The 17,412-nt window shown below is 37.0% G+C and overlaps 1 protein-coding gene across 1 annotated transcript in view; it reads left to right on the top strand.

The window, feature by feature from the left end:
- ELL2 (elongation factor for RNA polymerase II 2) overlaps positions 1–17,412 on the top strand; it is a 76,181-nt gene that overhangs the window by 46,037 nt on the left and 12,732 nt on the right. The window contains exons 4-8 of the mRNA XM_017508861.2: positions 925–1,088; positions 7,617–7,876; positions 13,326–13,450; positions 13,625–13,712; positions 15,577–16,147. Of these exons, the coding sequence (XP_017364350.1) occupies positions 925–1,088; positions 7,617–7,876; positions 13,326–13,450; positions 13,625–13,712; positions 15,577–16,147 (1,208 nt within the window). The remainder of the gene's footprint in view (positions 1–924; positions 1,089–7,616; positions 7,877–13,325; positions 13,451–13,624; positions 13,713–15,576; positions 16,148–17,412) is intronic.

Below are 17,412 nucleotides of genomic sequence, written 5' to 3'. Positions count from 1 at the left end.
TTTTTAAGATGGGGTCTCATTCTGTTGCCCAGGCTGGAGTCCAGTGGCATCATCTCAGTTCACTGCAACCTTCACCGTCTGGGCTCAAGAGACCCTCCCACTTCAGTCTCCTCAATAGCTGTAACTTCAGGCACACACCACCACAGCCAGCTAATTTTTGTGTTTTTGTAGAGACAGTGTTTCTCCATGTTGCCCAGGCTGGTCTCAAAATCCTGAACTCAAGCAATTCACCTGCCATGACCTCCCAAAGTGTTGGGATTACAGGCATGAGCCACCATGTCCAGCCTTAAAAAAATTACTGCAAAAATTATTTGCCCCGTGTTTTCTTCAACATTTGCTATAAGTAGGTCATCTTATATAGAGATTTAACAAAGTAAATAAAAATTTTGCAATTTTTAGCAACTTTTTGACCTGTTACTAAAGTAAAATAATACTAAATTATTTAATGTTTGTCAGTATTTTAGCCTTAAAATACCTTATTAAGAATAAAAAAGAATGTGTGGTGAGTCCATTTCAGCTAGTCAGTCCAAAGCATGTATACTGTGGTTTCACTAAAAGTAAACTTTTTTAGCTTTTCTCATATCAGTGTTAGATAATCCTTTAAAATAGTTGACAGTTAAATAAAAGAATTACAATGCCCATTGGAACTCTGGTGTCTTTCCAAATAGTGATTTTTTTTCTTTTTCAAAATTTTATGGATTTGGTCTCTGAAAGCTCATTTCATCCATTATATTAAAAAAAAAGGTGATATGAAGAAGAGGAGCTTAAATATTTTAAATAACACTTGCATTTAAAAATTAATATTAATTGTTTTAGGATTGCAAACTTATTTGGGCTGCTGATTTTAGGATTATATAATTCTTGTTTGCCTTTATTCTACAAAATGAGGGTCATCTCTAACAAAGCCACTGACTTACTTGACAGCTCTGGAGCCTCCCAGCTCAATTGCCTGGGATTTATACAAGATAAAATTACAGTGTGTGCAACAAACGACTCATATCAGATGACACGAGAAAGAATGACCCAGGCAGAGGAGGAATCCCGCAACCGAAGCACAAAAGTTATCAAACCCGGTGGACCATATGTAGGTTTGTATAGATATCTTTCTTCCTCTTGCTGATTGATTGGAGTAATTCAAGATCACCGTAGGTAAATACCAATAATATTAACTTAATGAAAACACAGGAACTAGTTTTTAGAACATTTTGGATAACATGGTGAGGAAAACAAAGTTATTTGTTCTCTTCACACTGCTGATAAATTGAAGAGCATATTTTAAAGTTTTATGCTTTCCTACATCCTGAATCGTCCATTGGCTACTTACTATTATTTCATAGTACTGGGGTTTGGTCATATTACTGTGTGAAGTTGCAATCATGGTACCGTTGTGTTTTCTTTGTCACTAAGTGATATAATTTCAATGATGGATACTATGGTTCTTGTTTTGCCTTTTTGTAGGGCTATTTTTATAGTAAAATCTATTAGTAGAATTTATGGGTTAATAATCTCATTGTTGTAGGTTTGCATACATTTTCAGAGCATCTTTGTACAACAAGGATTTTTCATTACAAAAATATAAAATGTACTTATAGCAAAGCATTACAACAGAGCATTAGAGTGATGTCTCTTTGGTTCCTCAGCTGTGACCCTCATCCTCATCTATCCTTTAATTAAGAGCCTACCCAACCCCCATCATCAACTCATTCAAGTGTCTATCAGATTGAAGGAAGGTAAGACCAGACTTGCAAGATGAATCCCTTCTTTATGAGCAGTGATCCTAACAACTTTAAGGAGTCAATTCATGGTGACTATTAACAGTAATAGAATTATCAAGAGTGAGGATGAGCTCTTTGAGTCCTTAGTCAATTTAATAACACAAGTAACTCTATAGTAAATGATGAAAGCATATTAATTTAGAAACTTAAATGCTCACAAAAAGTCTCTTGAAGAACCAATCCCTTAACTAGCATCTTTCCAAGGTTTGGCTTCATTCTACTTCTGTATTTTCCAATTGCTGCTCCAGCTACGGTACATTCAGCTTTGAGAAGCTCCGCTAGTGTCTTTAATAAGTACTTCTTTGGAACAAAGCCAATTCTCCTGGGGCTTGGTGCTTAGCTTAGATACATTTACTTCGGTTTAACAACAATTCATCCCCTCCCCAGATAACTGTACTCAAGGGGCCTAGTTCCCTGCTCAGCAAGTTACTAGCAATGAGATTTTTCACCTTCTCTTTCCTGCTGAGTGAGGTAGCAACTTCCAACCTCCTTTCTTTCCCCTTTGTCCTTAAAAGTAACTTAATTAACTCTGTGTGTTTGTAGGCTAAATCTCAAATTGTTTTTAAAACACACAAGATCTACCACACTTACATTTAAGTACAAACTATGAGTGATCTGCCCCTGTTGCTTGGAAAATGTTGTTTTACTCTGCCTAGTACCACCATTTTATAAACAGTGAGACAAATTGGTGTGTCTGACAAAGGAATAGAAGACGAAACCATCAAAACAATGTTTTCCCTTCCCGATATAACTAGCTGAAAAAAACCCTCCCCTTGATTTATTCCAAAGCTAGAAAATCAGTGATGATGACTGCACTTTTCCATTGAATGGTCCTTGGGTGTCATCCGTGCTCATGTGTTTTTGTTTTCAAAGAGTCAGGTACAGTTTGTTTATAGCTTACACAACAGACTTCAACACCCCAAATCCCACAGTCCATATACTTATTAAAGGTACTGGGAATTTTAGAACTTGCAAGTTTTCTTAAAGGTACTACAAATAATTTGCATACATTTTGGAGGTGACCACAGGAAATTTGAGGGTATCAGAGTTTACATGTGAACCATATTACACCTCCCCTCTGCTAAGAAGAGCTGGCCACCCTCTCTATACCTTCCTGTTCGCCGCAGAGCCCTGCAGCGATCGCTGCCAATCTGGGCACTCTGTAGGCCTTTTCCTGTTTGCTTTGTCCTCAGTGTCCTAGCCACTCACCGTCACAGCACAGTGTTCTTCTCTGGTCATAAATCTTGTCATTTAACCTCCTCAGCCTTTTATTCTCTAGGTCAAATAACCCCAGCTCCTTTTATCTTTTCTTAATATGGCCTGTATCCCAACCCTTTAATTATTTTATTGCTCTCCAGTTCAAAACTGGGCACACTACTCTTAAAAGTCTGATCAATTCTGAATACAGGGAAGCAATGGATTCAAGTATCTTGATTGGATTTTTTGTTCTCTATTTTTTTACTGTACTTTGTTATGTCATGTTTTGATCTTTTTCTTTTAACCTTATTCATTGTCAGCCCTTTCCCATATATTGTTTTCCTTCCAGGCAGCTCAGTTTGTATCTTCCTGCCTCTTTCAGTGTCTCAAAACTGTCTGACTCATTCAGTTCTTTAAAATGTCAATCACCCTTCAATACTAATAAAACCCAGCATTTACTGAGTTCTTGCTGTGCACAAGGAATCTCGTAATCACCCTATGAAGAATATTATGATTCTCTCTGTATTTTATATACCAAATTGTTGGTATCAGCAAATAGCAAATTGTCTGAGTATGACCTTATTAACAAGTTCTGTGTTTTTTTTAAGACAGTAAGATATACCCCTTTAATTAATAATTGACTATATCACATAAAGTGACACCAAAAGTTCACCTATGTCAGGTTAGAGGTAACTGCAGGACAAGGTTGTTTTCAACACTGTCAGCCTGGGTGGAGAACCAATGAGAAAAATGCTGATCCTACTGTGGCCTGGTGGTACCATGATGCCAGCTGACACCTAGACTAGGGCAGAAGCCCAGTTTGAGGCAGTGAAGACTGTGTTCCTAGGGGTCACCTGGCCTAATCACCCAGGAATATGAGTTTCTGCAACCCTCTTGGGGGCAGAAGAAACCAAAACCTATTTGCCTAGAGAGAAGCAGGAAAGGCTTTAACCTAGAAAACATTATTATCTTTGGTAACATTTTTACATCTAGTCATGACATTTATATCAGTGGTAAACAATATTGTATTATTATAATCCCTCTCCTTTGTTTAAAAAAAAATCACTAATCACCACTGCTTCTAGTTCACTGATATTTTAAGTCTGCTCACTGACTTGTACCTAAATTATGGATATGTACTAAATTATGCATTTTTATATGTAGTAATATTTATTTAGTTATATAAAATAACCAGTCTAATTTCTAGGATCCTGTTTCCAGTTTTTCCAACTTCCAGACCACCCTCCTTATTATATTTTCTGCTCTTTGTGAACAAACCTCCTTATTTTTGATGCCAGACAAATCATTTAACATCTTGCCTTTCTCAAATACTAAAAAAAAAGGGGGGACGTATTTGAACTAGACAATATCTAAGGTCCTTTACAGTGTGCTAACATTTTGTGAATGTTAAGTATATATATTTTGGTGTTAAACTTTTTGAAAAAGTAGTCACAAATGCCAAGTGGTGGTGATTTCCCTTGCAGTGGATTATGTATTTAACCATGACAGAGTCATGTCATTGTCATGAGTCTGCAGATGTTTTTAAAGCCTGAGTCTGTGTTGCCAGGGCTTCTGATCAGGTTCCACAGAATGGAAAAACAACAGCAGAAAATTACCGCAGTCCCTTCTCTCTCTGTGATGGACGTTAACACCTTCCTTTCAGATTGTTTACTCAGAGCCATTAGACAGGGATAAATACTTTTACCATCTCATATTAAACAGAGAATCTAGAATTGGACTCCTTGTTATGAAATAACGATTTAGTTGTAGTCCCAGACTACCCAACCCTGTCGGAACCACTGATGCTGTTTATATAAAGAGCCCAGGGAATTGATTAGCAGTTGGGTCTGGGAAGAGAATTAGGTTCTCCCACAGGTTTTATTAAAATGGCTTTTTCTGAGGCAAATATAAAAAATAAATCCTTTCTTCTGCCCACTTTGAACGTGGCATTTTCTTGCTTTACTTTTTCTGTTAGCATCTCAATTCTGTAAATACCTTTGTTGCTTATGTTTTCTTCGTCTGTAGCCTGTCTTTCCTTAAACCAGAGGACTCCTTCTTTGTTGAATAGGCACAAAAGGGATGGGATGGGGAGGTAGCGAACAAGTGATCTTCGAGTATGAATCAGTGTCCAGAGTGGCTAAGTTGTTCTTTCAAGCATTTGAATGAGATGTGTTACCCCATAACTGGCTATCTAAAAGAAAAATGAGGTAAAGGGCAAAGTGAGTTGTTTGGTGGGTAGGGGATTCATGGAGAGATGATAGTCAAGCACTGGACCCCAAGTAAGACTCCAGTTCTGTCTTCTCCTGGTCAGACTTTTAATTTCTTGCCAAACATCGTATGTACATCCCTTTTAAGGGCAAAATTAGTGTCCTTTATTTGTTTCCTCCATATGTGCTTTGGAGAAGCATGGAGGTAAACCCAATAGACCTTGGAGACCTTCTAAGACAAGGATCGGAGGTGAATCAGAGGTACAGAGGAGGTAGGGCACCTGAATCACAGTGGCAGTACTGTCAGTTCCTCTTTTTATTTTTATTTGCCTTGCCAGCTTGATGCATCCTAAATGACCAGTCCTAGTGTGTGTAGCTTAGCTAACAGACATTCTCTGCCCATCTCCCTTCCCAGAGAGACAGAAGGGCTCCCTAGTTAGCTTGGTTTAGAAAAGAGTTAAACAAATTTCTTTTTGCTAAGACTTGTTAAGGGGGAGAGAGTATGGAACTTACAGCATTTTTTAAACTTGTGACCTTGCCTCTATTTAAAAAAAAAAATTTCTATTAAAATTTCAATGAACAGTAATATTTGTTAACACTGTTGCAACTGGTAAATGATGAATTAAAAGGTTTTCCCTTGCTGCATTTTAAATTTCAATGTGTGTTCACACTCTGGCAGCCTGGCAATGTGGGGAAATATGTACTGTGCTGATTCCTGCTCCTCTGCTTACTTGTTCTCTTGCTGTCATTCACTTAGTCATTAAATACTGACAAAGCACCCACTGCCCTGTCCTCATGGAGCTTATAGCCTAACACAAAGCAACAGTAAACATTAGGGATTTGTTCATAAAACCTTTTCTGCAAAGACTTACAGGCAGGAAAATTAGGTATTAAATCACAGAACCTCCCAAATGCTAAGTGAACACTTTACCCTTTGAGCATATCCCATTAAAAGCCTCAATTTTCTCATCTGTGAAATAGGGACAATGCCTGTCTTTTCAGGTTATTGTGAGACCTAACGAGATAACGTGTATGCAGCTTTTAGCACAGTGTCCCCCACATAACTGTGTATTAGTTTTTTTCCCACCTGACATTGATCCAGTTGTCTCTAATTTAAAAATACAGAAACCCAATCTAATCTATCTCTACAACTCTAATTATAACTTAATAGTTTTTCTTATCATTAGGCAGTGTCCCCTTAATGTTGAGTTCCTTTGTTGTGTAATAGTTTGATTTTTGCAATTGGTTTTGTACAGATAGTAAAGAAACATACCACCCAGTAGAGGTTTCAGTTTGAGAGCATTCATCTTTTTTCCCTTACAGGGATGGAGTCAAAACACATAGGCCCTCTGGCCAGGCCGGGGGAGCCCAACATGGACAGAATTACTGTTTAGTAAAGCTCCTAGTTGTTATTTTATTCCTAATGCAGTTGTCCACATTGTATGTTATTACAAGTTCTTCCCTTTCTTTAACCAAAGGGTGTAGAGTTGGGGCTTAGTGTGTCCTAAACAAGCTAAAAGACTCCACCTGTAAAATCATAATAATGAGAGTCTCATACAGTTTGATGCTACTTTTTGTCCCTTCAGCAAGGAACGGTTACAGGGATTGTCAGTGACCAGGCATGTCTGGATAGCTTCACACATACACATAATACCCCGTTCCCCTCAACCCACACATGTTCTAGAAGTAGCAACTTGCCCAGTGGCAGTGTTTAGTCTAAACAGCAAATGGGTTAACCACATGAACAGCACTGGCCCATGCAAGAATGGTGTGAAGGCCTCCTTTGTACCATTTTCCATTTCTCTAACTCACATGTGTAGTATCAGCATTGCAGAGGATAGATGTGTTTGTGCCCTCTGAGATTGGTTGGTTGGTTGGTTAGTTTTGTTTTATGAATCCTAAAATTTTTCATAGCCTGTTTAAAAAAAAAAAAAAGAATATCGCTAGTGGATGCCTCATGATTTTAACCTCCACCCCCCTTGTGGCTATTGAACCTGTGAAATTACTAAGGTTATGCCCAAGCTCAGCCAAGACTGTCTTCTTAGAGAGATCTGACAGGTATTTCTTACATTTCATCATGATTACTGTATTATAGGTTACTTTTCAGAAATGGCATATATTTATTTAAGGTATAAGTTATCAAGTCTGTTGTTACAGTTTATGTCACTAGTTCTTATAATTGTGTAGCTAAATGACCAAAATACATGTATAATACATATTTTCAAGAAATGATTTTATTAAAATAATTTCTAATTCAAATTTTAGGCATTTAAAATGCTTTCTGTTTACATGCCTTCTTAAAGATTGAAATAAAGTGGCCTTTATTATTATTATTTCCTCTAGAAATGAAGAGGTAACTAAATCAGAATTATGGAAACTGAGATGCTCATATGGTAACCCACAAATGTGTAACAATGTCATTTCCACTGGACTTTAGGGAAAAGAGTGCAAATTCGGAAAGCACCTCAAGCTGTTTCAGATACAGTTCCTGAGAGGAAAAGGTCAACTCCCATGAACCCTGCAAATACAATTCGAAAGACACACAGCAGCAGCAGTGTCTCTCAGAGACCGTATAGAGACAGGGTGATTCACTTACTGGCCCTGAAGGCCTACAAGAAACCGGAGCTACTTGCTAGACTCCAGAAAGATGGTGTCAATCAAAAAGACAAGAACTCCCTGGGAGCAATTCTGCAACAGGTGAGGACAGCTGGAGAGAGGTGCTTCCTGCTTACCTTCTTGTTACAAAGTTAATTTAAAAAGGCTTGTTGTCATTATTATCATTATTAAGTTAGAGAAATTTCAGGATTATTTTGATCAGTGGTATATGAAATACAACTCCTGAATATTAAGTTAAATCATCTTATTTTAAGCACTTAATTAAAAACCAGTTGAAATGTGAGTATTGTCTTTATTTGAGACCAACAAATTTTGTTCTCAAATTCCATTAAAAAGAAAACAAGAAGATTTTGTTATCTGTTTGTAGTCTTGAATACACTAAAGTATTGCCTTAATTTGTACTGGTTATTGTCGGTGAAGTTGTGCAGCGAATTCTGTTGGCCTTTGATTGGTATAAGCCAGAATATTTTTGCCTATTAAATAGTTTAAAATGTATCTTGCCCGCATACTTTGTGCTCCCCTTATTACTCTTTTTCTGCCACTGTGTGTGCCAAGATCAGTCACTTGTTTGCATAAAAGGATATAAAATTGTAATGGATTAGCAGTGATCCCGTACCTTATCACAAGCTTTAAAGATCAGTGGTTTGTCAGACTTTAACCTCCTGTATTTTTTTTTTCCTTCCTTCCATCCATCTTTCATAAAGGTTTGTGAGCACTCAGATCCACCATAAATAGTGGTCCGCCTCTTTAATTTTTTCTAAAGAAATAACATTTCCAAAGAAGTTATTCTAAATTTCATAATTAAAAAAAAAAAAAAAAACCCTACAGGTTTTCATCTGTTATTCAAAGATTAATACTTTGAAGTATAGTTTTTTTATCCATTATCTCTTACATCCACCACATAATACTAAATGTTATGAAAGGCTAAAACCATTGTCTCCAATTCAGGTTTAGTCAGTCCCCAAGTTATCGCAATCAGTCTTAAGTATCTTTATTAAATCCTTTAGCACTTTTTGGAAATAATTTAAATCCGTATGTCACATAGCGGTTTTAAGAGCTCAAATGAAAGGATGAGAGAATAAATGAGAATGATGGTGTGTGTGTTCCATTTGATATTTGGAGACGCAGTGACAGTCAGCTTAAAAATCACAAAACATTTGGTAACCACATCTCCAGAAACATTGTGAATTACCTTCCCAGTTTTTGATAATGGAGAGGGCAAAATGCAGAGGCAGTTCGCACATAGACTACTACTGATATATGGCAGTAGTTATGTGATTATGTATATACATATAGATATCTAAATATATATGTACGTGTGTGTGTGTGTATCTAAAAGTGCAGATATAGTTTATCCCCAAGCAACTGAGGCATGAGAGTTATTAGTGTTGATCATTTGATAGAATCTAGAGCATCGTCTCATCCTGGTAACATATTAGAATCCTTTGAGTAGCTTTTAAAACATGCCAGTGCCTGAACTCCACCCAAGACCAGCAAAAGCCAAGTATCTGAATGTGAGACCTAGGCACTCATATTGTATATGGCCCTAATGATTCTAATATTTGAGCTGAAACCACTGGCCTAGTGAAAACACAGATAGAAAGGCTAATAACATACCATTTTTTGAGCATATACTATTTGCCAGGCATAGCGCTAGGCATTTCACATGCATGATCTCATTTCATCCTCACAAGGAAGATAACAAAGGAATATTCAGAACTTTGACGTAAACCAATTATACCTAAGTTCCCTTTCCTGAACATAGCTAGCAGCTAACAAGAAAAATAAAATGACTTTGCTCCAATAAAACTGACCAAAAGTAGGCACCAGAGAAAAAGAACAGCAGGATACACAAATCATCCCAAAATTGATTATTCTGTCCCACACAACCTAGTTGGAAAACAAGTTACCTAAAATATCAGTTATGCTTTATCTGTGCCAGTGGAGATAATTTGCTTATTTGTTACTTACACAGTAATTTTCAGAACCCTGTGGACATTATTAATTCATCAAAGTAATAGGTTTTTGAAATAAACTAAGACATTGGCTCCCAGTAAAATTAGAAAGATTGTACCTAAATTTAAAAATGCTTAACAGCCACCAGGAAATTTATTTATTGCTGTTTATTATTAAACTGATACGTATTAATAAAATCTTTTTTTCTTAGAATGACTTTTTATGGAAAAACTAAATTTTAACATCAGAAACTAGATACAGTTGAATGTTTCAAGCTTAACATTTAGATATTTGGCTCAAGCTGAACATTCATTCATTCAATTCAATTTATTAAGTACCTACAATGTACCAGACACTGTTTTAAATGCTGGAATCCCAAAGTGACCCCAACAGAAAGCCAGCCCTCATGGAGCTTATTCATGAGACAATTTCAGGTCGAGTGGGGTGTTGACAGGAGCTGGGGAAGGGATCCCCTACGTGGAGAGATCAGGGAACCTTTTCTCACATGGCTGCATTTTAACTGAAATGATGAGGGAAAGACAAGAAGACAAGTCAGCACTTGTAGGTGGGTTCAAGACAGAGTCCAGAGCAGATGGAAGAGGGAGGCAGAGGTTAAATCCCAGAGGATTTTTTTAGGCCATGGGCAAGAAGCTTAGGTTTTATTTTGAGTGAGATGGGAACTCATTATGGTTTTAAAAAAAGATACGATATAATCTGATTTATAAGTTTAATAAGATCACTCAGACTCCTACGGCAAGAATGGCTTGGAGGGGCAGGAGTAGAGGAGAGAGACTATTTAAAGGGCCAAACATTTTGTGATACGATTTGGTAATGGTTGGGTGTAGGGAGACAATGAGGGGAAGAATGGAAACTGTGATTATGGCTAGGTTTTTGTCTGAGCAACTGAATGGATATTGAGCCATTGTCTGAGATGGGGAAGGATGGAAAAGGAGTAGGTTTAAGGGGGAGAAGAGAATCAGGAATTCTGTTTAACATAAACTATATTTGGAAGATGTCTATTAGACATATCCAAGTGAAGGTAGATGTCAATAGATAGTTGTATATAAGGGTGTGGTTGTCAGAGAATAGTTGGGGCTAGAGTTATAAATTTAGGAATTAGCAGCATATATATCAGGTATTAAAAGTCTTCAAACTTAATGAAATCATCTTAGGAGGAAATGAAGAGAATGAGGAAAACAGAGCAGAAAACAGGCACTGAGCACTTCAGCATTTCAACATATAGAGGATTGAGAAACAGAGACTTAAAAAACAAAGGTCCTGGGCCTGGCACAGTGGCTTATGCCTGTAATCCCAGCACTTCGGGAGGCCGAGGTCAGCAGATCACAGGGTCAGGAGTTCAAGACCAGCCTGGCCAACATGATGAAACCTTGTCTCTACTAGAAATACAAAAATTAGTTGGGTGTGGTGGCAGGCGCCTGTAATTCCCACTTCTCGGGAGGCTGAGGCAGGAAAACTGCTTGAAGCCATGAGGCAGAGATTGTAGTGAGCCGAAATTGCACCACTGCACTCCAGCCTGGGTGACAGAGCAAGACTTCATGTCAGGAGAAAAAAAGGTCCTAAGGGAGGAGGAAACCAAGAGAATGTCCTATTACAGAAACCTAGAAAACAGATTGCTGTGGGGTGGGGTGTTATTATGTGTAGTACTAGGGGTAAGAGAAAATGGAAGACATATTGGCTCATACTTACAGTCCCAGCACTTGGGGAGGCCAAAGGAGCATTGCTTGAGCTCAGAAGTTTGAGACCAGCCTGGGCAATATGGCAAAAACCCTTCTCTACAAAAAATGCAAAACGCAAAAAACTAGCTGGGCATGGTAGTGTCCACCTGATCACCTGACCCCAAGAGATTAAGACTGCAGTCACTCCAGCTTGGGTGACAGAGTAAGACCTTGTCTTGAAAAGAGAAAAAAGAGTAAGAAGAAGGAAAATAAAACTGATGGATCATGGATTGCATTTATTCCACTTCAAGAAATCTGATATTATCCTATATTAACTTATTTGCAAATTTGAATTTTAAGATAAACCTACTATTTTCTTCTTTATAGCAACATTGATGTTAGAATAGTGTTCAACTAACCTGTGAGAAGCATAAACTATCGTATTATATTTGATAGTACTTTTAAAAGACATAGAATGATCTATTCCAGTAGGAAGTGATAGGCAAGAATAATTTTCTCCTAGCCTTAAAAATTACTTTTGGTTTGGCACATGAACCCATATGTTTGTGTAGTTAGTTAATGGTTAAGCCCTGACACACTAGGAATTGCAGTTAAGGGATAAGAAAATGTTACACTTCAGAATAAACTGGCTGACTAATAACAGCAATTTAGGGGTTCTTTAGGCACATGTTTTCATTTATTGGTTTGGGGAATTTCAAGGACTTTGAATAAGAAGAAGCAAGCATGGTTATCCAAAAAAAGACAGGGTTATCAGAAGTGACACTATTTATGACGTAAAAGTTTTTGTTGATGACTGAATGTTTATAACCCAACACTTGGGCACTATTTGGTTTCTACTTAATACAAGGATTTTTATTGTAATTCAAAAGTAATGGACTCTGCCCAGAAGTAAATAAGGATGTTAGTAATACCATAGTCCTTATCCATGGTTTCGCTTTCTGGGATTTCAGTTACCCAGGGTCAACTATGATCCAAAAATATTAAAAGAAATTTTTCAGAAAAAAACATTTTGTTGGTTTTAAGTTGCACACTGTTCTGAGTAACGTGATGAGACCTCACATTGTTCTGCTCTGTCCTTCCTAGGATGCGAATTATCCCTTTGTCCAGCTTTACACTGTAGCTGCTACCCACTCATTAGTCACTTAGTAGCCATCTTGGGCCATTATTAAGTATAATAAGGGTTACCTGGACACATGTACTGCAATACCACTGCAGTGGATCTGATAACCCTCTATATGTCCCCCATTAGTCACTAGCTGTCTCCGTTTTCAAATCGACTGTTGTAATATCACAGTGCTTGTGTTCAAGTTACCCTTATTTTACTTAGTAATGGCCCTAAATCGCAAGAGTAATTCATGGCCATCATGTTGGCATAATTGCTCTATTTTATTAGTAGTTATTGTTGTTAATCTCTTACTGTGCCTAATTTATAAACTATCAGGTATGTATATATAGGAAAAAACAGTATATATAGGGTTTATTACCATGAGAGTTTCTAGGCACCCACTGGGGGTGTCAGACTGTATCCTTTGAAGATAAGGAGGGGACTACTGTACAACTGTTTTTGATTCCTTTGACTAAAATAATTGATTTTTTTAATTGCATTTTTTCCTAATATGGGCTTATCGTTTGATTAGAAATATTAAAAATGTAATGGCCATTCAGGGAAAAAAAAATGTTAAGCTGTGTATATAAAGTTTTCATTCCCAAAATGAAGTTAGTGGCATTTATTGAGATCTGGCATATAATACAAACTAGCAGTCCCTTTGGGGCCAATTGATGTAATTATTTTCAGTACGAATCCTAAAGGTTGCCTGTTTTAGGTTAGGAGATGATAATAAAAATACCTAATGCTCTGTTTTTATACCTCATACCAGGTAGCCAATCTGAATCCTAAGGACCTCTCATATACCTTAAAGGATTATGTTTTTAAAGAGCTTCAAAGAGACTGGCCTGGATACAGTGAAATAGACAGACGGTCATTGGAGTCAGTGCTGTCTAGGTGATTTCTCTTTTTCTTGCTTTTAAAAAAAAAAATTTCTTTAAAAATTAAATAAGTAATTATTTTAGTCATTGTTATTTTAGTGTTAAGGTGGGAAAGAAAAGCAAGGTGAGATTTCCATCATGAACATTTTTAAATTATCTCCATAACACATAACATGTGTGTCCTTTACAGAAAACTAAATCCATCTCAGAATGCTGCAGGCACCAGCCGTTCAGAATCTCCTGTATGTTCTAGTAGAGATGCTGTATCTTCTCCTCAGGTATTTCATAAACTTACAAAATTATAGACCTGACATAGACATTAGGGGCCACTAATCAGTTCCTCTGATGTATAAGTGAGGGAGATGAGGCCCAGAGAAGCTGCACAGCTTGCCTGCCCAAAGCCAGCTGGTTGTGGCTGAGCTTAGCCTAGAATTTAGGTCTTGGCTTCCAGCCCAGAACTCTCTCTACTACACAGCACTGTTTGTCAGAGTACTTAATGTCTACCTTGGTTTCCATTTTTAAAGTTTACATTTTGTTGTAAGATTATCTACTTTCCAATTTGGTCACTAACTAGAAGACTTATCCAGTCCCATACAATTATCAGATTATATGGAAAATTGCAGAGATTTAATTTTGTCTGGCAACATGTTCCAGAAGAATATTTTGGGGGGAAATGGATTTACAACCAGCAAATAAACAAAAATGATGGCATGTTCCCATGCTTTCTTAAAGCCCTTTTCAATTGGATCCTTATCAGAGTACTCCCAATCAGATTCTTCTCCATTTTAGAGTTTTCCCCAAGAGATTCAGCTCATCCAAAGGTGAGAAGGTCCTAGGCAGTACTAGAGTGAAGCTGCCTGCTTCTTAGCTGACTGGCCAACTTCAGAACTCTCTCAGTGTTCTGGGTGCTTTTGACAGACACTGGGATGGCCTCCTCACCCCGGTAGTGCTGACACAGGGTCCTGCCTCTCTCTCTGTGAGAGACCCTACTCCCAAGAATTAGTGAGAGGCCCACAGATGTGTGGAGAACACTAAGCATGCCCTGGGCAAATGGCCATTCACACATCCAAAAATATTAGAAACCTATTGTGATGAACAGAGGGGGAACAAAAAAGAGAAAGGAAAACAGTTCTGTCCTTGCATATACAGTGTCTGTGGAAGTCTCACTTTTAATGCCAACTATTATGAAACTACTTCTACTCTGATCAAATTATATACTGGGTGCCAAATAAATAGTGTTAAATTGAAAACAGAATAAAGTAATGAGTTGATTACCATTATTTTCTTTCAAGCCAAAATACAAGCCACAGCATTACATTTAAGCATAAATGTGAATTTATATTTTGTACTTTTCAACTATCTAAATCTCCTTTTTAACTTAAATACTATTATTGTGGTTGACAGCATGGGCTACTATTACCATTAAAATTTTTAAGTACTTCTACCTAATTTTAGGCCAGTTATTAAGACCTATTTTCCAATCTGGTAAAGAGATATGTAAGGGTAAAAAAAAAATTAAATAGCATTTCAACAGTGATAGAGATAATTAGAGAAACTACTCTGAAAGTGCTGGCTGTTCCCACTCTAAGACAGGTGGAATGATAAATGACAGCCAAAATATTCTTAACTGGAGCATTTTAGCCCATCAAAGATTAAAATAAGTGTGAGCTATTGCCCTTTACCTAGCTGTGTTATTTCACGGAGTCAAACGGGACAAATTGCTTTCTCTCATTTAATATAACTAGGTCAACCATGGCCAGCAAGGAGGGCGACTGCCTTTGTTTAACACTCTCCCAAGTGTTAAATCAGCATAGTCTCGCTTGGAACTTAGGGTAAAGCTGTATGATCAGAAAGAATTCAGTAAGCACTCCGAGAAACATTTGCCAGATTCTGCTTTTTGACATTAAACATGAAAATTTATTTCACATTTGGTTTTATGTTGTTATCGTTCTGGTTTAGTTTTTGTTTGGGTGGGTTTTTTTGTTTTGTTTTGTTTTGCTTAAGTGTGAAGAAAGGTTAACATAACCCTAGTCATAGACTTAAGTATGAGTAATATGACTTAGTTGTTTAACCCCATATATATATTGAATTTATTTAATTCTAGTGCAAACTGGCTCACTTTTTTCCTTTTCCCTCCCCTAGAAACGGCTTTTGGATTCAGAGTTTATTGATCCTTTAATGAATAAAAAAGCCCGAATATCTCACTTGACGAACAGAGTACCACCAACACTAAATGGTCATTTGAATCCCACCAGTGAAAAATCTGCTGCAGGCCTCCCGCTGCCCCCTGCAGCTGCTGCCATCCCCACCCCTCCACCGCTGCCTTCAACCCATCTGCCCGTCTCACATCCTCCTCAGATTGTAAATTCTAACTCCAATTCCCCTAGCACTCCAGAAGGCCGGGGGACTCAAGACCTACCTGTTGACAGTTTTAGTCAAAACGATAGTATCTATGAGGACCAGCAAGACAAATATACCTCTAGGACTCCTCTGGAAACCTTACCCCCTGGTTCAGTTCTACTAAAGTGTCCAAAGCCTATGGAAGAAAACCAGTCAATGTCTCACAAAAAATCCAAAAAGAAGTCTAAAAAACATAAGGAAAAGGACCAAATAAAAAAGCACGACATTGAGACTATTGAGGAAAAGGAGGAAGATCTTAAGAGAGAAGAGGAAATTGACAAGCTAAATAACTCCAGTCCAAATTCCAGTGGAGGTATTTTACCTTTGTAAAAGTACTGACTACATGTTAGATGAACTGGAAGTGCATGCTCTCATGAGTTTGAAATTATACAGTTTATAATTAGTAATGCTTTTTTAGCAAATGCCATTTCATTATATTATTTAGTGTTGTGCTTTTGAGCAGTTTTGTTTTTTTTTTTTTTTTTTTTTGTTTTGTGTTTTGTTTTCATTTTACAGCACTTGTTTTCAGTCTCTTTTTGGCGAATTATTAAACATGGTTTCTATATTAATAAGAATGGCATTTGAAAATAACTCTGTCACACTTCAGAGACTTACTTTTGGAAGGTGTACTTTTAACATTCTTTTCCATATCTGTTATGGTATTGTGCAACCTCAACATGACCTATTATATGCCATTCTTGAACTGATTTAACCAGACACACAATTCACAGTAAGAATATTCATTTCCTTCTTTCTCAATGAAACAGGGTCACCTTGCTTTAATTAATATTAGCACAGGGGAAATGTCAACTTTTTAATAAATCAGGTGAGATAAAATTTCATTTGCAGATCCATAACATCATCTTTATTTAGAGTGAAAACACTTTGTTTTTTGCAAAGCTGTTAGCTAGTGTTTGCTTAATAAATCTTATGGATTGAAGCTTTTTACCCCAGTTTTGAGAGTCCTGTTTTAGTGAACTAACATCAATTGTTATTTGTAAAATTAACCATTTCAAGCTTTAGGAGCTTAAATGCTAAATATCTAGAGATCCATACTTAAAGCTTTACTTCTAAAGGACAGAGGTAATTCATTAAAAGCCTGCTTGCCTAAGATGTCCTGAGTGTTAAAAACTGACAAAATTAGATTTTTCTTATTTAAAAATATGTCCTCTAAAACTTAATGCCTTGCATGCCAGCACATAGAAGATCCAAGTTCACCATTTGGCATTGCTGCCGGTTTTGAATGCAGAATAACTAAGGCAAAATTCCCTGGGAAAATATGGCTTTGGAAAAATTACTTTAATGAGTAGAGTTATAAGGAGAGTTGTCTTTCTGTATTTTGCTCATAATTCTGAAAGTCTGTAATCTTTAGATTTAATCTTTGCCATATGAGAGAAGCTGTTTTCTTTTAGTGGTACTTCCAAAGAAGTCTTTGCAGGATAATATGATACATTGCTTTTATTGATCTAGACTGGATACATTGCATGTCAAAGCATTTCTGTTTAAATATTTCAGTCAATATAATACTATGTAATGGCACAAAAGGTAGGTATAAGCTTTTTCCCTCAACACTCTTGT

This window comes from Cebus imitator, unplaced genomic scaffold, assembly GCF_001604975.1.
Source record: "Cebus imitator isolate Cc_AM_T3 unplaced genomic scaffold, Cebus_imitator-1.0 Scaffold403, whole genome shotgun sequence".
Lineage (NCBI taxonomy): Eukaryota > Metazoa > Chordata > Mammalia > Primates > Cebidae > Cebus > Cebus imitator.
This window is presented reverse-complemented; position numbering and strand designations above follow the sequence as displayed.